The sequence below is a fragment of the Canis lupus genome, chromosome 6, assembly GCF_003254725.2.
Source record: "Canis lupus dingo isolate Sandy chromosome 6, ASM325472v2, whole genome shotgun sequence".
NCBI classification, from domain to species: domain Eukaryota; kingdom Metazoa; phylum Chordata; class Mammalia; order Carnivora; family Canidae; genus Canis; species Canis lupus.
The window spans coordinates 2,536,680-2,551,770 of record NC_064248.1 but is presented as its reverse complement, the minus strand read 5'-3'; the positions used below and the strand labels follow the sequence as shown (position 1 = coordinate 2,551,770).

The 15,091-nt window shown below is 46.7% G+C and overlaps 1 protein-coding gene across 1 annotated transcript in view; it reads left to right on the top strand.

Annotated features, from left to right (window-relative positions):
- Positions 1–15,091, top strand: part of AUTS2 (activator of transcription and developmental regulator AUTS2) — a 1,134,993-nt gene that overhangs the window by 1,096,120 nt on the left and 23,782 nt on the right. The window contains 3 exon segments of the mRNA XM_025425744.3: positions 10,135–10,600; positions 11,866–12,119; positions 13,244–13,464. Coding sequence (XP_025281529.3) covers positions 10,135–10,600; positions 11,866–12,119; positions 13,244–13,464 — 941 coding nt within the window.

Sequence of the window (15,091 nt, the reverse complement as noted above, 5' to 3'; positions counted from 1 at the left end):
TGTGTGTACATGCGCAGTGTCATGTGGGCCAGGCGGGGCTGATGAGGACAGGCCAGGAAACTGAGGTCCATGGGAGGGGCCAGAGGGCAGAGGCAGAGACATGCTGTGGATGGAAACCAAGCTGGAGGTGATCTTGTCCAACTGGTGAGTATGGATGCTGGCAGAAGGACACAAGCAAAAATAATGGGAAGATGTCTTTGAGGCCAAAGCACGGAGGCCTGGGCTTTCCAGAAACTAGGACTTGAAGTTTTTCCAGTGTTCTTGACGTGCCTGGGGATTTTATCCTTTGATAAAATCAGGTCTGCACACATCCCAGGACACATTTCCTTTGCTTTGGGTCTAAGACTGGTCCTTGGGGCCAGTTTAGCAGGACTGTGCTATAGATAGAAGTGACCATTGATAACCCAGAATCAATAAAATATATCGATACCTTCATTAGCTCTGATTAGTTCAGTTTATCTCTGAACCTTACAGATAACAAACGCTGCATGGGAAGGCCATGGGTCTCCCTGATGGCCATGTCCATGCTTTTTCCTCTACTGTGTCTTATGCTCTCAGCCTCCAGCTCCTGGAAGCTAGGGTGGCTTCTTGATCATCTCTGTACCCTCAGGATCTGGCCCATGAAGCAACACCAGCCTTTTCCTTGTATGAAGTGAAAAACCCAATTACAGATAGGATCTTGACACTCTTAGTTTTGGTCAAGACTCTTATGCCCCCAGTTCTTCCCCCAGGAGATCACAGTCCACTTTTCACATGGCCCTCCATTGCTCTTATTTAGTAGAAACGACAGAAGAAATACAAGGCAAACCCAGGTTGACCTCCAGGGCCCACGTTCTATAGGCGGAAGCCATCCTGGTGGCCTGCAGTGTGCATCTTCACAGTAGATCTCCCTGGAAGGCAGATTTTTGGCCTGAAGGCATCAGGAACACGGGCAAGTGCATAAAGGTTGATGCTTTCTGTGGTGCGGGGTGAATAAACTTGAAACAAATGTCAGGATGCTCACCTGCAGTCTGTTGCTGGTTCTTCAATGCCCACTCTAGGTTATTCTTGGAAACTCAGTAGTATCCGAACTAGCTTCCGTGATAACGGCAGCCCCTAACCTGCTGGCCCAGCACACCTTTCCCTCTCAGTAGGCTTGCTGCTGTTTTGCCTGGCACAATAACTATTTTTTATGTTTGGGATTTTGCTTTTACTGGGAACCTGGGAGCCCTTAGAGGTTTGCGATACAGACTTCAGCCCGAAGCTTAGCCTCCCAGATGGTAATTAATGTTTACACAAAATGACAAGCACAAAATGGAATCTCTTTGAGCCCTGCCAAGCACCCACCATTCCCCCGATCTCCCACTCTCGCAGTGTTTGAAAATTAATTTGCCTTGAACAAACAGTGGGTTTTCCTCAATTTATTTGTACAGTTTCAGTGCCCGAGAAGAAGAGCTGCAAGGCTGAATGTCATCCTTCCATTCGTTCAAGTAATTGAATCTGCTAATGGAACAAACTGGTCTCTGTTTAATGATTTGAAGAAGAGAGGGAGAGGAGGAAGAGAGAGGTGTACATGAGAGGCAGTACTTTTCCTGCCAAATACCATTGGAATGTGGAGCCCAACAGAATCTAACACTTGGGGAGAGGGCCAAGTATTACTGAATAATTTCAGTTGTGCAGTTTTTGTTTTAATAAATATGTACAAAATACACAGTCTTTGCTAAAAAGGAGATTTTGTTTGAGGCAAAAGAAGAGGCAAGAAGGTGTTTAAATAATGAGGGTGAAATCAGAGAGGGAGACAAAACATAAGAAGCAACTCCAGGAGACAAACTGGGGGTTCCCAGTGGGGAGCGGGAGGGGGTAACTGGGTGACGGGCATTGAGGAGGCACATGATGGGATGAGCACTGGGTGTTATACGCAACTGACGAATCACTGACCCTCTGCCTCTGAAACCAATCATACATTATATATTAATTGGATTTAAATAAAATAAAAAATAATTTTTTAAAAGATGGATATGGCTAGTAGTTTGAAATAATTGTTGATTCACAGAAATTTGACACTTCCATGTATGGGCTTTTTAATGTAGAACCATTCAACATTTATTAATATTCCCCCTTTTCCTTAATTTAAAGTCTGGATTTCTTGCCACAACCCCCCAACCCCCCCCCCAAACACACACACACCCCACTCTTTATTTGGCTTATTAGTCTTCATTCCTTTTGTGTGGTCAGATCTTCATGGTTCTGTCATTTGGACAAAGAAGTAGAGAAACTAACTAGAAGACAGAAGAACGTAAAAGTAGGACATACCCATTTCTAGATGCTACGAGGCAGGTACTCAGGAGGATTGGGACATTGCCTAATAGCCAGTGCCCCACATAGTTGTCTTGATGTCTTTAAGGATTATTCATATTTGCTGCAGTGATGACATTGTCCTGAGTAAGCCATGATGGGCTTTCTGATCAATTGTAAAGATATGCAAAGACCAGAAGCACAGTAATATGCCTCACGAGAGTTCTTCGCTGCTGCTGCTCCTCCTCCTCTTCCACCTCTTCCTCCTCTTCCTCCTCCTCCCTCATCAATATTCACCAGTTCCTTCCTGTCCAGATATACCAGGTAGAGGCAGTTGGAAATGCCACAGAGTAGGTAGAGGGCCAGAGCCTAGACTCATTTCTGAAAGGCAAATATTTATCTGTTCTCTGGGTAAAGAACTTTTTTTTTTTTTAATTCTGTCCCATAGTCTAAAGCAGTTTGACCTGAACAGTCACTTTCTGAGTTGACTTCTTTGGTGGTAGAGTTACTATTCTGTGCATGAAGGAACTCATTTTAGAATACACAGCTGAGGGACATCTGGCTCAGTGGTTGAGCATCTGCCTTTGTCTCAGAGCGTGATCCTGGGGTCCTGGGATCGAGTCCCACGTCGGGCTCCTCACAGGGAGTCTGCTTCTCCCTCTCCCTGTGTCTCTGCCTCTCTCTCTGTCTCTCATGAATAAATAAGTAAAATCTTTTAAAAAATAAATAGAATATACAGTTGACCCTTGAATGATGTGGGAGGTTCAGAGCCCCGACACCCCCTCCCACACAAAAACCCACATGTGACTTATGACTCCCCAGAAACTTTACTACTAGCCAGCCTACTGTTGACCAGGAGCCTCACCAATAACAGCTGTTTAACACATTTTTTATATACATGTTATGTACTATATTCTGACAATAAAGTAAGAGAAAAGAAAATGTTATTAAGTAGATTATAAGGAGGGAAAAAAATCACAGTATTGTACTGTATTTATCCAAAAAATTACCTGAGGACCTGCCCACTTCAAACCTGTCCTGTTCAGGGCTCAGCTGCAATGTCTTTTTCTTTTACAATAATAATACACATTTTACCCTAGAAAACTTGGAAAGATTAAAAAAACCCTACAACTTTAAAAATGAAAGTCTGTGATTATTTTTGGATGATGGGATTACAATTAACATTTTGATGTACACTTTCTAGTCTTTTTTCGGTGTGCGCATATACACATTTACACAGATAATTTTGAGTATTGAAATTGTATTGGTGATAGTGTACTTTATTTTACTTGGTAGTAATTTTGTCATGAAGTGCTTTCCATTGAATTATTTTCTGGACAAAAAAAAATTATTTTCTGGAGTAGTTTTGGAAACACTGATCATTTTTTTTTGTGTTCTACCTTGTGGAAAGAACTTAATTTCCACAACAACCCCTTGGAGTAGTTAGTGTATTTTTGCTGTAAGTTATTGGACTTCTAGAAACGTACTGTTCATCATAGGGACATAACTCAGCAAATCTCAACCCGAGCATGTTATTGTATAATATAAGAAATGTTTTATAGCACACTTTTATTCTTTACTTTCTAGGACAAAATACGTTGTTGGTTGCCTATCTATACACGTGATTTAAAAATGCCCATAAAGCCCTAATGAAAAGTAAAGGAGAAACAAGTATGTAAACATTTATTTATAGTGGAAGACAATGAAATGGTCAGATGCTCAAATCTATACATAGGACAGTATATAACTATGGTTGCTACAAAAGCAGATTGATATGGGTCTGTGGGACTTGGTAATTAAAATGCCAGGAGCAGGGATCCCTAGGTGGCTTAGCAGTTCAGTGCCTGCCTTCGGCCCAGGGCGTGATCCTGGAGATGCTGGATCGAATCCCATATCAGACTCCTTGCATGGAGCCTGCTTCTCCCTCTGCCTGTGTCTCCGCTGCTTTCCCTCTCTCTGTGTCTCTCATGAATAAATAAATAAAAATCTTTTAAAAAATAAAAATAAAAAATAAAATGCCAGGAGCAGCCATACCATTGGTGTCCTGATTTTCCCGAATGGTGGTGAACAGCTCACTCTTGGTTGTTCATAACAATAAGACCTAACAGACACAGCAGCGTACAGTAGTTGCATTCCTGGAAAATGCAGTGTGTATTAAAACTGTGCATAAAATTGTTTTGTGTTTATATGCAAAAATAGAGTCAGGCTCTAGATTTTCCAGCTACATAAATGTCCAGTGGGATTTTAGGACATTAGCTGAGAAGTTGCATGGCATTGTCCTTTACGTTACAGTATATCTAACGTCCGTAAGAGCCACCAGTGAGTGCCCTCCAGCCACTGTGACAGCCAAACACAGTCCCACAAAGTTTGAAAACTTAAAAGAACCACCTCTTAAGTGGCTTTGACTTGTTTCTCTCTCTCTTTCATCATAAAATACCCTTGAACACAGAATTCTCAAAGCATTTGCAGTCGTACATTTCTAAGTCTTCGTAGGCCCTGTCATTTTCTTGCTAAGTTTGCTTCCAAGTATTATGTGACTTTTGTTACTGTAAAGGGGATCCTTCTTTTTTATTTAACTTTCTAGTCACTATTGCTGGTGTGTAGAAAACTACTGATGTTTGCGGTGGGGGGTGGTGGCGGTGGTTATTTGGGTATTTTGCTGAGTGCTATTATTCTCATATATTTCTCAGCTGATTGTGTTTTCTAGCTAGATAATTATAGTTTTTTTATAAATAGTAGTTTTGCCTCTTCCTTTTGTCATTGCTGTTGGTAAATGAAATGAATAGTTTGTTTCTTACAGGTTCAGTCCACATTGTCTGTAACACTAAATATACCTGTTACATATTTCCAGGTTGAGGGAAAGGTGTCAATCATTGAGTCCTTTTCAGTTTACTTCTGTGATCAGGTTTATTTGTTTTGGAGTCAGTTTTAGTAATTGATATCTTTTCATAAACTCCATTTTATTTTCAAATTTATTAGAAACTTATATATTACAGTTTCTTATTTTATATAACCTACACTCTCCATGTGTTTAATGGTACCACTACTCATATTCCCAGTTTTGTTTGCTGTGGTTTTTTTCTTCCTCAAACTGTTCTTAAATGTAGGATCAATTTTCTTTTAAGAATTTTAATGGGGGATCCCTGGGTGGCGCAGCAGTTTAGCGCCTGTCTTTGGCCCAGGGCGCGATCCTGGAGACCCGGGATCGAATCCCACATCGGGCTCCCGGTGCATGGAGCCTGCTTCTCCCTCTGCCTGTGTCTCTGCCTCTCTCTCTCTCTCTCTCTCTCTGTGACTATCATAAATAAATAATTTTAAAAAAAGGAATTTTAATGGGTAACAGGATCACATGATTCAAAAATGTAAATACATATGTATGTATACAGTCACATATCTCCCCTTCCTCTGGCTCTGTGTCTGTCTGGTTCTCCACCCTGAGCCCCCAAACAGGTGCTCTTCTAGAGCTTCTTTATGCATAAAGTAAAAGTGGGTATATATGATTTTTCTTGTTTTTCATAGAAGCTAGCAATATGCCATGGGTTGTACACACAGAGTTCCTCATTCCTTTTCAGTCTATAATGTCTTCCATTGTATGGGTGTATCAGATTTATATGTACCCAGTTCCCAAATGATTACATTTTAATTCTTTCCAAACTTGTAATTCAAAGCACGATGCAGTTTCTCGGTGTCTATAGACTTAAATCCTTGCTGAGCTTCTTTAGTTTCTTGGCTAAATGTTGCCAAATTGCCCTCCACAGAGGTTGTAGGTGTTGTTTTTTTAAAAGATTTTACTTATGTGTTTATTTGAAAGAGTGAAAGAGGCAGAGAGAGCACAGAGGGAGAAGGAGAAGCAAGACTCCCTACTAAGCACAGAGCCTGATGCGGGGCTTGATCCCAGGACTTCAGTCAAGGCCGTGACCTGAGCTGAAGGCGGGCACTTATCTAACTGAGCCACCAAGGTGCCCCTAGGTTTTTAGTCTACTAGTAAAATACTAGCAGCCTCATTTTCCCCAGGGAACTGTGATCAAATTTGTATCAAAATGAAATTTTTCCTAATCTGTCCTTACCTTTTTAAAAATGTATTGTGTTTGAGTCAAGGTTACTGAGATACAATTTAGGTATAGGAAATTCACCCCTTACACTGTACACTATGCAGTGTAATTTTAATTTGCATGTATCTTATTATAAGCACGATGTGTTCTTTTTATAATCACAAGAAGAGAGATTTTAAAACCCCAAAATGTAATGAGTAAAACTTGTAAATAAGACTAGTCAATTTGCACATTCTTACTTCTTTCAACCTCAGCAAATTTCATCCTCTGGCAAATTCAGAGCACACAGAGCAATACAAAATGATTTTTTTTTAATGTGTTCTTGCCAATTTTGGAGAAGCACAGTAAGACAAATTGACTGTCAAGATGGAAAAGCTTAACTGGGAAGATACATTTATTGAATAATTGAAAGGAAGAGGAAATGCATTACCGATTAGCCACAAAAACGCATGTCGCCTAAATCTGTGCCTCAAGAGACTTGTGTAAATGGGGAGTCGTAAAACTGTCTCAGCCCTAAAGTTCTTACCGCCTTCAAAGCTGCCACTGCCTTGCTTGTAGGTTCCGCAGCAACAGGGCCTCAGTGGATTGATGATAGCTTTCAGGTTTAGCTGAAGCGTGCTGTTCCAGCAGCCCTTTGTAGCTTTGCACTGTCTCATTGTATCAAATATTTTAACAGAGTCCTGGATTTACTGTTCCCTGCTTTGCTTTAGGTTTTTTGCTTCTGGGGGACAGCAAAGTGTAAATCAGAGAAAAAGCAATTAATGGTGGCAAGAGTTGGGACTAGAACAAAAGTTGTCTGATTTATTAAACAGCCAGGTGACCTCCAGCAAGCAAGTTCCTTAACTTCTCTGGGCTTCTTCACCATCTAATCAGAGTGGATTGGGTGAGTTCCTTGCCACTCACAGTGAAGTCCAAGCCTCACCTCAGACAGGGAGACTCTGGAGCCCCACTCCAGAATTTCTGAGTCCAATTCAGCGTTGTAAACAGATGTCCGGGTTGTTTGTATGCATTTTAAAGTTTGAGAAGTGCTGGGATGGTTTCCCAGATTCTGATCTTGTTGCCAAAATTCTGTGTTTCTGGGTCCTCTGAGTCATTCATCGGACAATCCTGTAGAAATTCACAGGGCTCACTAGAGAGATTTTTGTGTCCCTGTGCACCACACAGTTGGTCCAAGATGACCATCCCCAGGCTGGGTGCTGCTCCCCTCGCTCTGGCTGCATCTGTGTTGGGGCTAACCCACAACAGCAATGCAACAACAGAGGAGATGTGACTGCCAACCCTGTTTGCCTTTACGGGGCCTTGGGGAAATGAGCCCAAGCCTGTCCCATGCCCCCTGTGTCATCCACACTCAGAAGCCCATTAAATAAAGAACAAGGAGATAAATATAGTCAGGCTACAGAAATGAAGCACTTAATCTGCGTCTTCCTGATGTGCTTCCTTTACTGGCATAAGGAAATCTAAGTGATAGCCTCTGGGTGGTGTCCTTTGGAAGAGGAACTTTGTTTTATGTCAGAGGGAAATTTTGTTTGGACAATGATTTTTGGAGGGAGAATGTGAATTTGGATTTAAATTTAACAACATGGGAAATATCTATGCATTTACTCTTCACCATCCCAGTCCAGAGAGAACAAAGCACTTCAAAAGGATGGAAATGTGTTTCTGCCCTTTTAGCGAGCACAATAATCCTAAATTAACCGTCTGAGTGTCAGAGTGGGAAGAAGCCCTGCTTAGGCACCTAGAACTTCTCGCTGAGGTGGAGCTCTTGTATTTTGTGCGGTTAGAATGTGTGGGTGTTGGTGCTTCTGCCCAGACCTAACTAACCCTCTTGCGTTGTAGGAAACCTACATGTTATTTGATGAGCTCGCATAAGCCCTTGCTATGGTAATCTTGTGGAAATGATAGGAAAAAACACTGGAAGAGAAGCTGGCCCAGAATCCCTAGGTGTGGATTGTCTACAGATGAAGGGTCTTCTTTCATGATCTAGGAGTTTTGGCTACATGGAGTCTGTGCACATCAAGGATCTTGATGTTCACAGCCCTCAAGTTAAGAAGTAAAGTTTTGGGAATCCTAAAATTTCAGCTTGTCATAAGCAAAAATCTTCCCAGAAAGGTTCTAAAGGACAGCTCTGGATGAAAATATGTGTGAGTGGCCCTCCCATCTATGCCAGAAGTCTAGAGTTACTTTTCCCCAGGGCCTTCTTGGATGCTTTATCCCTGAAGCTGAAACATGCAAAGAGGGGACTCTCTTTTGTTCCAGGCTGTTCTGAGAGGCATAATGATAGCCAAGGTCATTTTAGCCAAAAATGCCTTCTGTTTATAACCCGGGTTTGTTTCTGCTTTGGTGCTTGTCACAGGTTTGATCTGTTCCATCAACAGGACAGTGGGAGTAATGGTTTGCTTTGAGGAAAAATCCAGGGAAGAAAAATGGCAAGCGAGTGTACGCAAGAGGACATCAACAGAAAAGGATAGGACGAGTGAGAATACCACATTATTTCTCATACTTGATACAGTGAGATTGGAAGAGAAAGATCATGGCCAGAGTAGTTTCCTGAGAAATGCCTGGAACACATCCTCATTTCAGAGAATACCATAATCTGTTCTTTTTCTATTTCTGAGCTGTATGATAATAAAAGGGTGGCTCTTTTAGCGCAAAGATATAAGAAAGGTCATCCCCCCCACCATGTACAAAAAGTACTTACTCATTAGTAGGGGCATTTTTTTGTATTTAATGTCATATTTGTCTTTCATTCTTCCATTAGAGGATTTGATGGAGTTTGACTTACAAGCTGATCAAACAACCACTCTGTGATGTGGCATGAATCTTGGAGAGAGGCGTATCTTTTTTTAATTTTCTCGATGATTTTATTTATTTTATTTTAGAGAGAACGTACATGCGACAGCAGGGTGAGGAGGGGAAGAGGGAGAGGGAGAGAAAATCTTAAGCGGACTCCTTGCTGAGCATGGAGACCAATACAGGGCTCGATCTCACGACCCCAAGATCACAACCTGAGCCGAAACCAAGAGTTGGCCACTTAACCAACTGTGCCATCCAGGCGCGCAAAGAAGCTTATCTTTTAAATTCGTAACAGGAGTGTGTGCTTGCTACATTTCTTCCATTGTTGTGGCATTTCACTTATTTTACATCGAGGCCTAGCATCAGCATTCAGCATTGCACCAGCGGCCTGGAGGGGCGGGGGACTCTTTAAAACGCCTGGCACGTGTAGTTGGCTCTAAATTGATCGGAATTCGTGTTTGCACCTTGGATCTCAGATGTTGCTAGGATCAGTTGGTGAGCACGAGGAGGCCCTGAGTTTGACCAGTTTAGCACTTGCCAAATACGACATTATTTTTGTAAATGTCAAATGAGTCTCATCTGTCAGAATGGAAAGGGGAGGGGCAAGGCCAAGAATAAACATCTGTGTGTGGTTAAATAACATTCACTTCACTCGCTGTGTGAAAACACCGCTCTTCTGTATATTCAAAAACTGCATGTATTTCAAGCAGGGGGAAATCAGCTCATCGTCTATTATTTCTTAATTTTGCTCCATCAAAGGCTTTGCCGAGATTCAGGTGGATGTGCATTTTCAGACTCGCAGCCTTGGCTGCTTTCTGGCCCGCAGCTTCCTGCAGCCCTCTTCGCAGAGTGCTCGTGCCCTGCACGTGGGCAGGTCAGGCCACAAAGCCAGGACAAGCCACCAGGCCATGTGTCGTGTCTGGGACCTGGGGGTCTGGGCATTGGGGTGCTCTGTGCTCCATGTGTCACACTCACATGTCATTGCCTGTGATTTGTCTCTGCTCTCCCCACACAGATCCGGAGCTAGGTGTTGGCACGCTACCTGAACATGACAGCCAGGACGCAGGGCCGATTGTCCCCAAGATCTCGGGTCTAGAGAGAAGCCAGGAGAAGAGCCAGGACTGTGGCAAAGAGCCGATCTTTGAGCCCGTGGTGCTTAAAGACCCCTGCCCTCAGGCCCCTCAGCCGCTGCCCCAGCCCCAGGCGGAGCCGCAGCCCCGAGCTCCTTCTCCGGACCCTGACCTGGTGCCCCGCACAGAGGCCCCGCCTCAGCCCCCCCGCCCAAGCACACAGCCTCCGCAGGCGCCCGCAGAGGCCCAGCCGGCCCCCCAGCCTCCGGCGCAGAGGCTCCCGCGGCCGCAGTCCCCCGCCCAGCTGCTCCATCAGGGTCTCCCGCCTGTGCAGGCGCACCCCTCGTCCCAGGGCCTCTCCCAGCCCCTCTCAGCCTACAACAGCAGTAGCCTGAGCCTCAACAGCTTAAGGTGAGCCCCCCGCGTCGGGGCCTGGCTTCTGCCCCCTTCTCTGGGCTGGGCTGTGGAGCGGGTCGGGGGCTCCCGCGGAGGCTGGTGCCTTGTTGCGAACCCCACCGCAGTGTCCTGGGGCGGGGGAGGCAGGGAGCTGGCCACGGGGAGGAGCCCTTGAGACTCGGCTGGGTAGGCTGGGGGGACAACAGGGTTAGTTAGGGACGTCCGAAGAACTAGAACAGCCACAGGGACCGAGGGGTGCAGGCGGGGAGGGCGGTGTGCATGCACCAAGGAGCATCCAGCCTTAGAAGGTTCCTAGGAGGGAGGCCATTGGCCTCTGCAGGAGGATGCCTCGGAGGCGCTACATCTCCCTCCCTGCGGCTCCAGAGTCAGGGAGCTGGGGTGGGGGGGACCAGGGGATGTTCTGCTTGAGGTTCTTCTGTTACCCTTAGTCCAGGGCGGGTCAGAGCAGAGGCGAACCAGCTGCGTGTGGACAAAGAGGAGCCCCGGTGTGGAGGCCCAGGCGCTCTCCTGCCTAGTCTTTGCCAAACTACACGAGAGGGTGTTCAGAGGAGCACAGGGGAGCACTGCCAGGGAAAGGGAGACGGAAACCGCGGGGTGTGGGGCCAAGCATTGCCTACCCTTGCCTGGATCTGGGCGTTGTAATTCCAACCCCTCGGGGCTCTTGTGGCTTTCTCTTCCTCGTGACAGCCTGGTGACGGGGGACTCTGGGGCCTGCTGCTTCCTGGTTAGGACAGGGGAAGGAAACCGCCTCAGCCGGGGCCGGGGCCCTGCTCTGCCCCCAAGCTTACTTCCATGGCCCCCAGACCGGAGCAGGGATCAGGGGCTCCCTGTGCTGCTTCATGGAAGGGGTCGCAGTGGGACGGGAGGAGCTCTGGCCATCGTCTTGTCCTCTGTGTAAATTGTAGGACATGTGGCTAGTGGAGGATGCAAAGGTGCGGGGCTCTGAGGGGCAGAGGGGAGAAGTTGGCCATAGCAGAGGGGAGCGGGCCTGAGTGTTCGGGCACAGCCACTGCCTGGCCCCCAGGGGGCAGTGGGGTAACTCTGGGGCCGCAGCTCCTCTTGCGCAGTGTCTGCAGTTGTGACCATCGCAGAGGCTCCTGGTGTGCCCAGGGGCGGGCGTGTCAAGAGAAAGGAGCAAGAGAAAGTGTTGAATGGCTTTGGGCAGGGAGATAGGATTCTTTTTTAAGAAAATTAATTGCTTACCTCTTTTTTTTTCCTTTCTTCCTTTTTTTTCCCTTTGGCTGTGGTCGCTCCAACAGCAGTAGCAGAAGCAGCACCCCGGCGAAGACTCAGCCTGCCCCTCCGCACATCTCTCACCACCCCTCCGCCTCCCCCTTCCCCCTCTCGCTGCCCAACCACAGCCCCCTGCACAGCTTCACGCCCACCCTCCAGCCCCCCGCACACTCACATCACCCCAATATGTTTGCCCCTCCCACGGCTTTGCCTCCTCCACCACCTCTGACTTCAGGGGGTCTGCAGGTCCCCGGACACCCGGCCGGAAGCACTTACTCAGGTACGAGGGAGGCACCCTCCTGGCCTACCCGGGGCGCCCACCTCTCCAGCCGGTGGCCTCATGGGCCGTCGGTGTTGCCTGTGCCCGGAGTCTGGGTTTTCTCATTTGACGGTTTTCTGCTTTACTTACTATATGTATTCTTGTAACCTCCCTCTAATCCCTGTGGGCTGAAGTTGAGCAAAAATGTGTACTGACACCCTGTTGACCTCAACAACCCGGGAGGCTCAGACACTACCAAGGGGCAAGCAGCTTACTGCGAGTCAGGAAGCTTTTCCCTCTGAGTTCACCCAGCGAGGGGGAAAACAGATTGTGTGTGACCTGTTGTCCGGGCTCCCGTGAGCGGGACGGAAACTTGGTCAGGCCCATAGACTGTTCCATCCCAGGCTCTTGAAATTGGAATTTCCATCCTGAAACTCCATCCTGGTTTAAGGGTTTTTTTTGTTTTTTGTTTTGTTTTTGTTTTTTTTTTTTCCGCAATGAGTAAGGCCTTCTACCTTCTTAAAAAGAGAAGATGCACTTTTTGTTTCCGCTTATCCCAGAGTTTTAAGTGTCAACAAAATCTAGTCTTAGATACTGGCTCCTTTTCCCCTTGCCTGTGTTGATCAGGCCAGTATCCCAAGTTCAGGTCCATCGTAGCCATGTTATACCCCTGCTGCAGAGATTTCACTCAGAAGAGGGCACGAGAATGTGGCCACGTTACCCTAGATCAGTGTGCAGTCACTGTTCTTAAGTACTTAAATATATTAATTCTTTGCACCCCCAAAGTAACCCACAATGTGGATGATATTGTCCGCATATGGTACGTGAGGGAACTGACCCCAAATGAATGACTTCCCGTGCCCAGGCTCCCCAAGCTGACAGTAACAGAGCTGAAAATTGACCTCTGGCTCTTCAGCCCAGAGCCTGTCCCCCAAAGCCGAGAGGCTGGAAGAAGATGATTTGATCGTGACCGAGTGTCAGGGTCCTCTGGTAGGGCGTCCCCTTCCGTCCCTGGGGGCACAGGGGCTCTCATCAGGGGTGCCCTTGGCCCTGTCCCCTCTGGTCAGGTACGCCGATGTCCTGATCCAAAGGATCTGACCGATGTAGCAAAAAAGCGTCATCTTCTCCCTTCCCTTCTTTTCCAGAGCAAGACATCTTGCGACAGGAACTGAACACCCGTTTTTTGGCCTCTCAGAGTGCTGACCGTGGGGCTTCCCTGGGCCCTCCGCCCTACCTGCGGACCGAGTTCCACCAGCACCAGCACCAGCACCAGCACACCCACCAGCACACGCACCAGCACACCTTCACGCCGTTCCCCCACGCCATCCCGCCCGCCGCCATCATGCCGACGCCAGCACCTCCCATGGTGCGTACCCCAGGCAGAAATGTGAGGATAAGTAGAGCACGACTCTTTTTTTATGCAGCACGTTGGGGTGGAATGGGCTGTTGGGGCACAGGAGGTTAACGGGGACTGAGAGCTGTTTTAGGGGGCTCCTTTGGCCTTGTCCGTCTTGGCTGGAGAGAAGGGAGTGTCTGCTAACCCAGGGCCCGGGGTGGGCACTTCTCCGTAGACAGTTCTCCCTAGCACTGGGCGTGAGCTTGGGTGGGGACGGGTATTCTCAGTGCCCTCCGAACAGTCCCATCCGGTGATAGTACTTAACTTCTTGTCCTCTTGAGCATCTTGGGGGATTGCCGCCACTTACAAAAGCATATCTGCCAGTGTGTCGCACCAAGCCCCCACAGATCAGTGCTCATAGAACACTGGGAGTCAGGAGGAGGGCCGAGGCGGGGAGTGAGCCGTCAGAAGACCGGGGCCTTGTCGGTTACCCCTGCTCTCTCAGGTGGCTCCCCAAAGCCCATTTTGTTGAGGGTGGCCTTATATTTCTTACGTTTCACAAGATGGTGCGCCAGGCTGGTATCCTGCTCTCTCAGCAAGTCAGGGAGCGATGTGCCCCCAGGGGCAGAACGTGGCCTTGTGGTTGGAGGAAGGACATGGTCTTGGTCTTGACTGGGTCGAGCACACGCAGCGGGGGCCAATTAGGAATTTTTTTTTTTTTTTTTAACTTACAGACTGTACTGAATAGGGCCATATTAGGGCACTAAATGTTCTGAGAGCCCTGTGTGCCACAGTGAGTATTAGGGTGTTTTACTTACTTAATCTTTAGTATTTAAGGAAATACCTGATTTCCAGGCAGTTAGTATCGTCATGGTAAGAACAAATGAGAATTCCATGATTTTAAGAGGTGCTCTCTTCACCAAACCTTGCATCCTCTCCTCCCGCCCCCTCTCTTTGTTGTTCAGCTTAATTTTTAAAAATACAGATTTTAAAGTTTATCTTCTGAATTTATTTAGGAGAATATTAGAAATGAGACCTTGGGACCAAAATTTTTTCTTATAATAAATCCTGTATCTTTTTTTCTGGATGAATTATACTTCTCAACAGTTCTATTTTTAAGGGCCTGTCATTTGGGGAAAAAGTTTATGGCAGCGTGGGTGAGCTATTACACAGATAAATGAAATCTACCTAAGGGGGGGCTACAGTACCAGAGGAAGCGTTGAGATACTCTTCTCTACTCAAAGGAAAAGTTATAAGACCTCACCCAGATGCCTTTACGTTTGGGTGTAATACGTCTCTGGAGGTGGCTGAATGTACGGTTCTTCTGCCAAAGGGAAGATGAAAACAGGGAATTCTCTGGATGGATCAGGCCAAATGCTCCCTTCTCTCTGATTTATCTGAATAATTGCCTCTTTTCTCCGGTTCAGATGTCTGGTCTGTGCCAATCTCTAAATACAGACTGGAGAGAAAGACACTCTAGTGTGACTGGGACTTAAACGCACCGTGTGGGTTCTCACTTTGCTTTTCCATTTCTTGTTGGAGTAACTCAGGAGTCGAGACGGTTCCTATATACAGCGAGGTTATGGAGTCTGATGACAGCCCAGTGACAGAGAAGCTCCCCTAGGGCTGCCTCCGCTGAAGCAGTGAAAAGAAATGT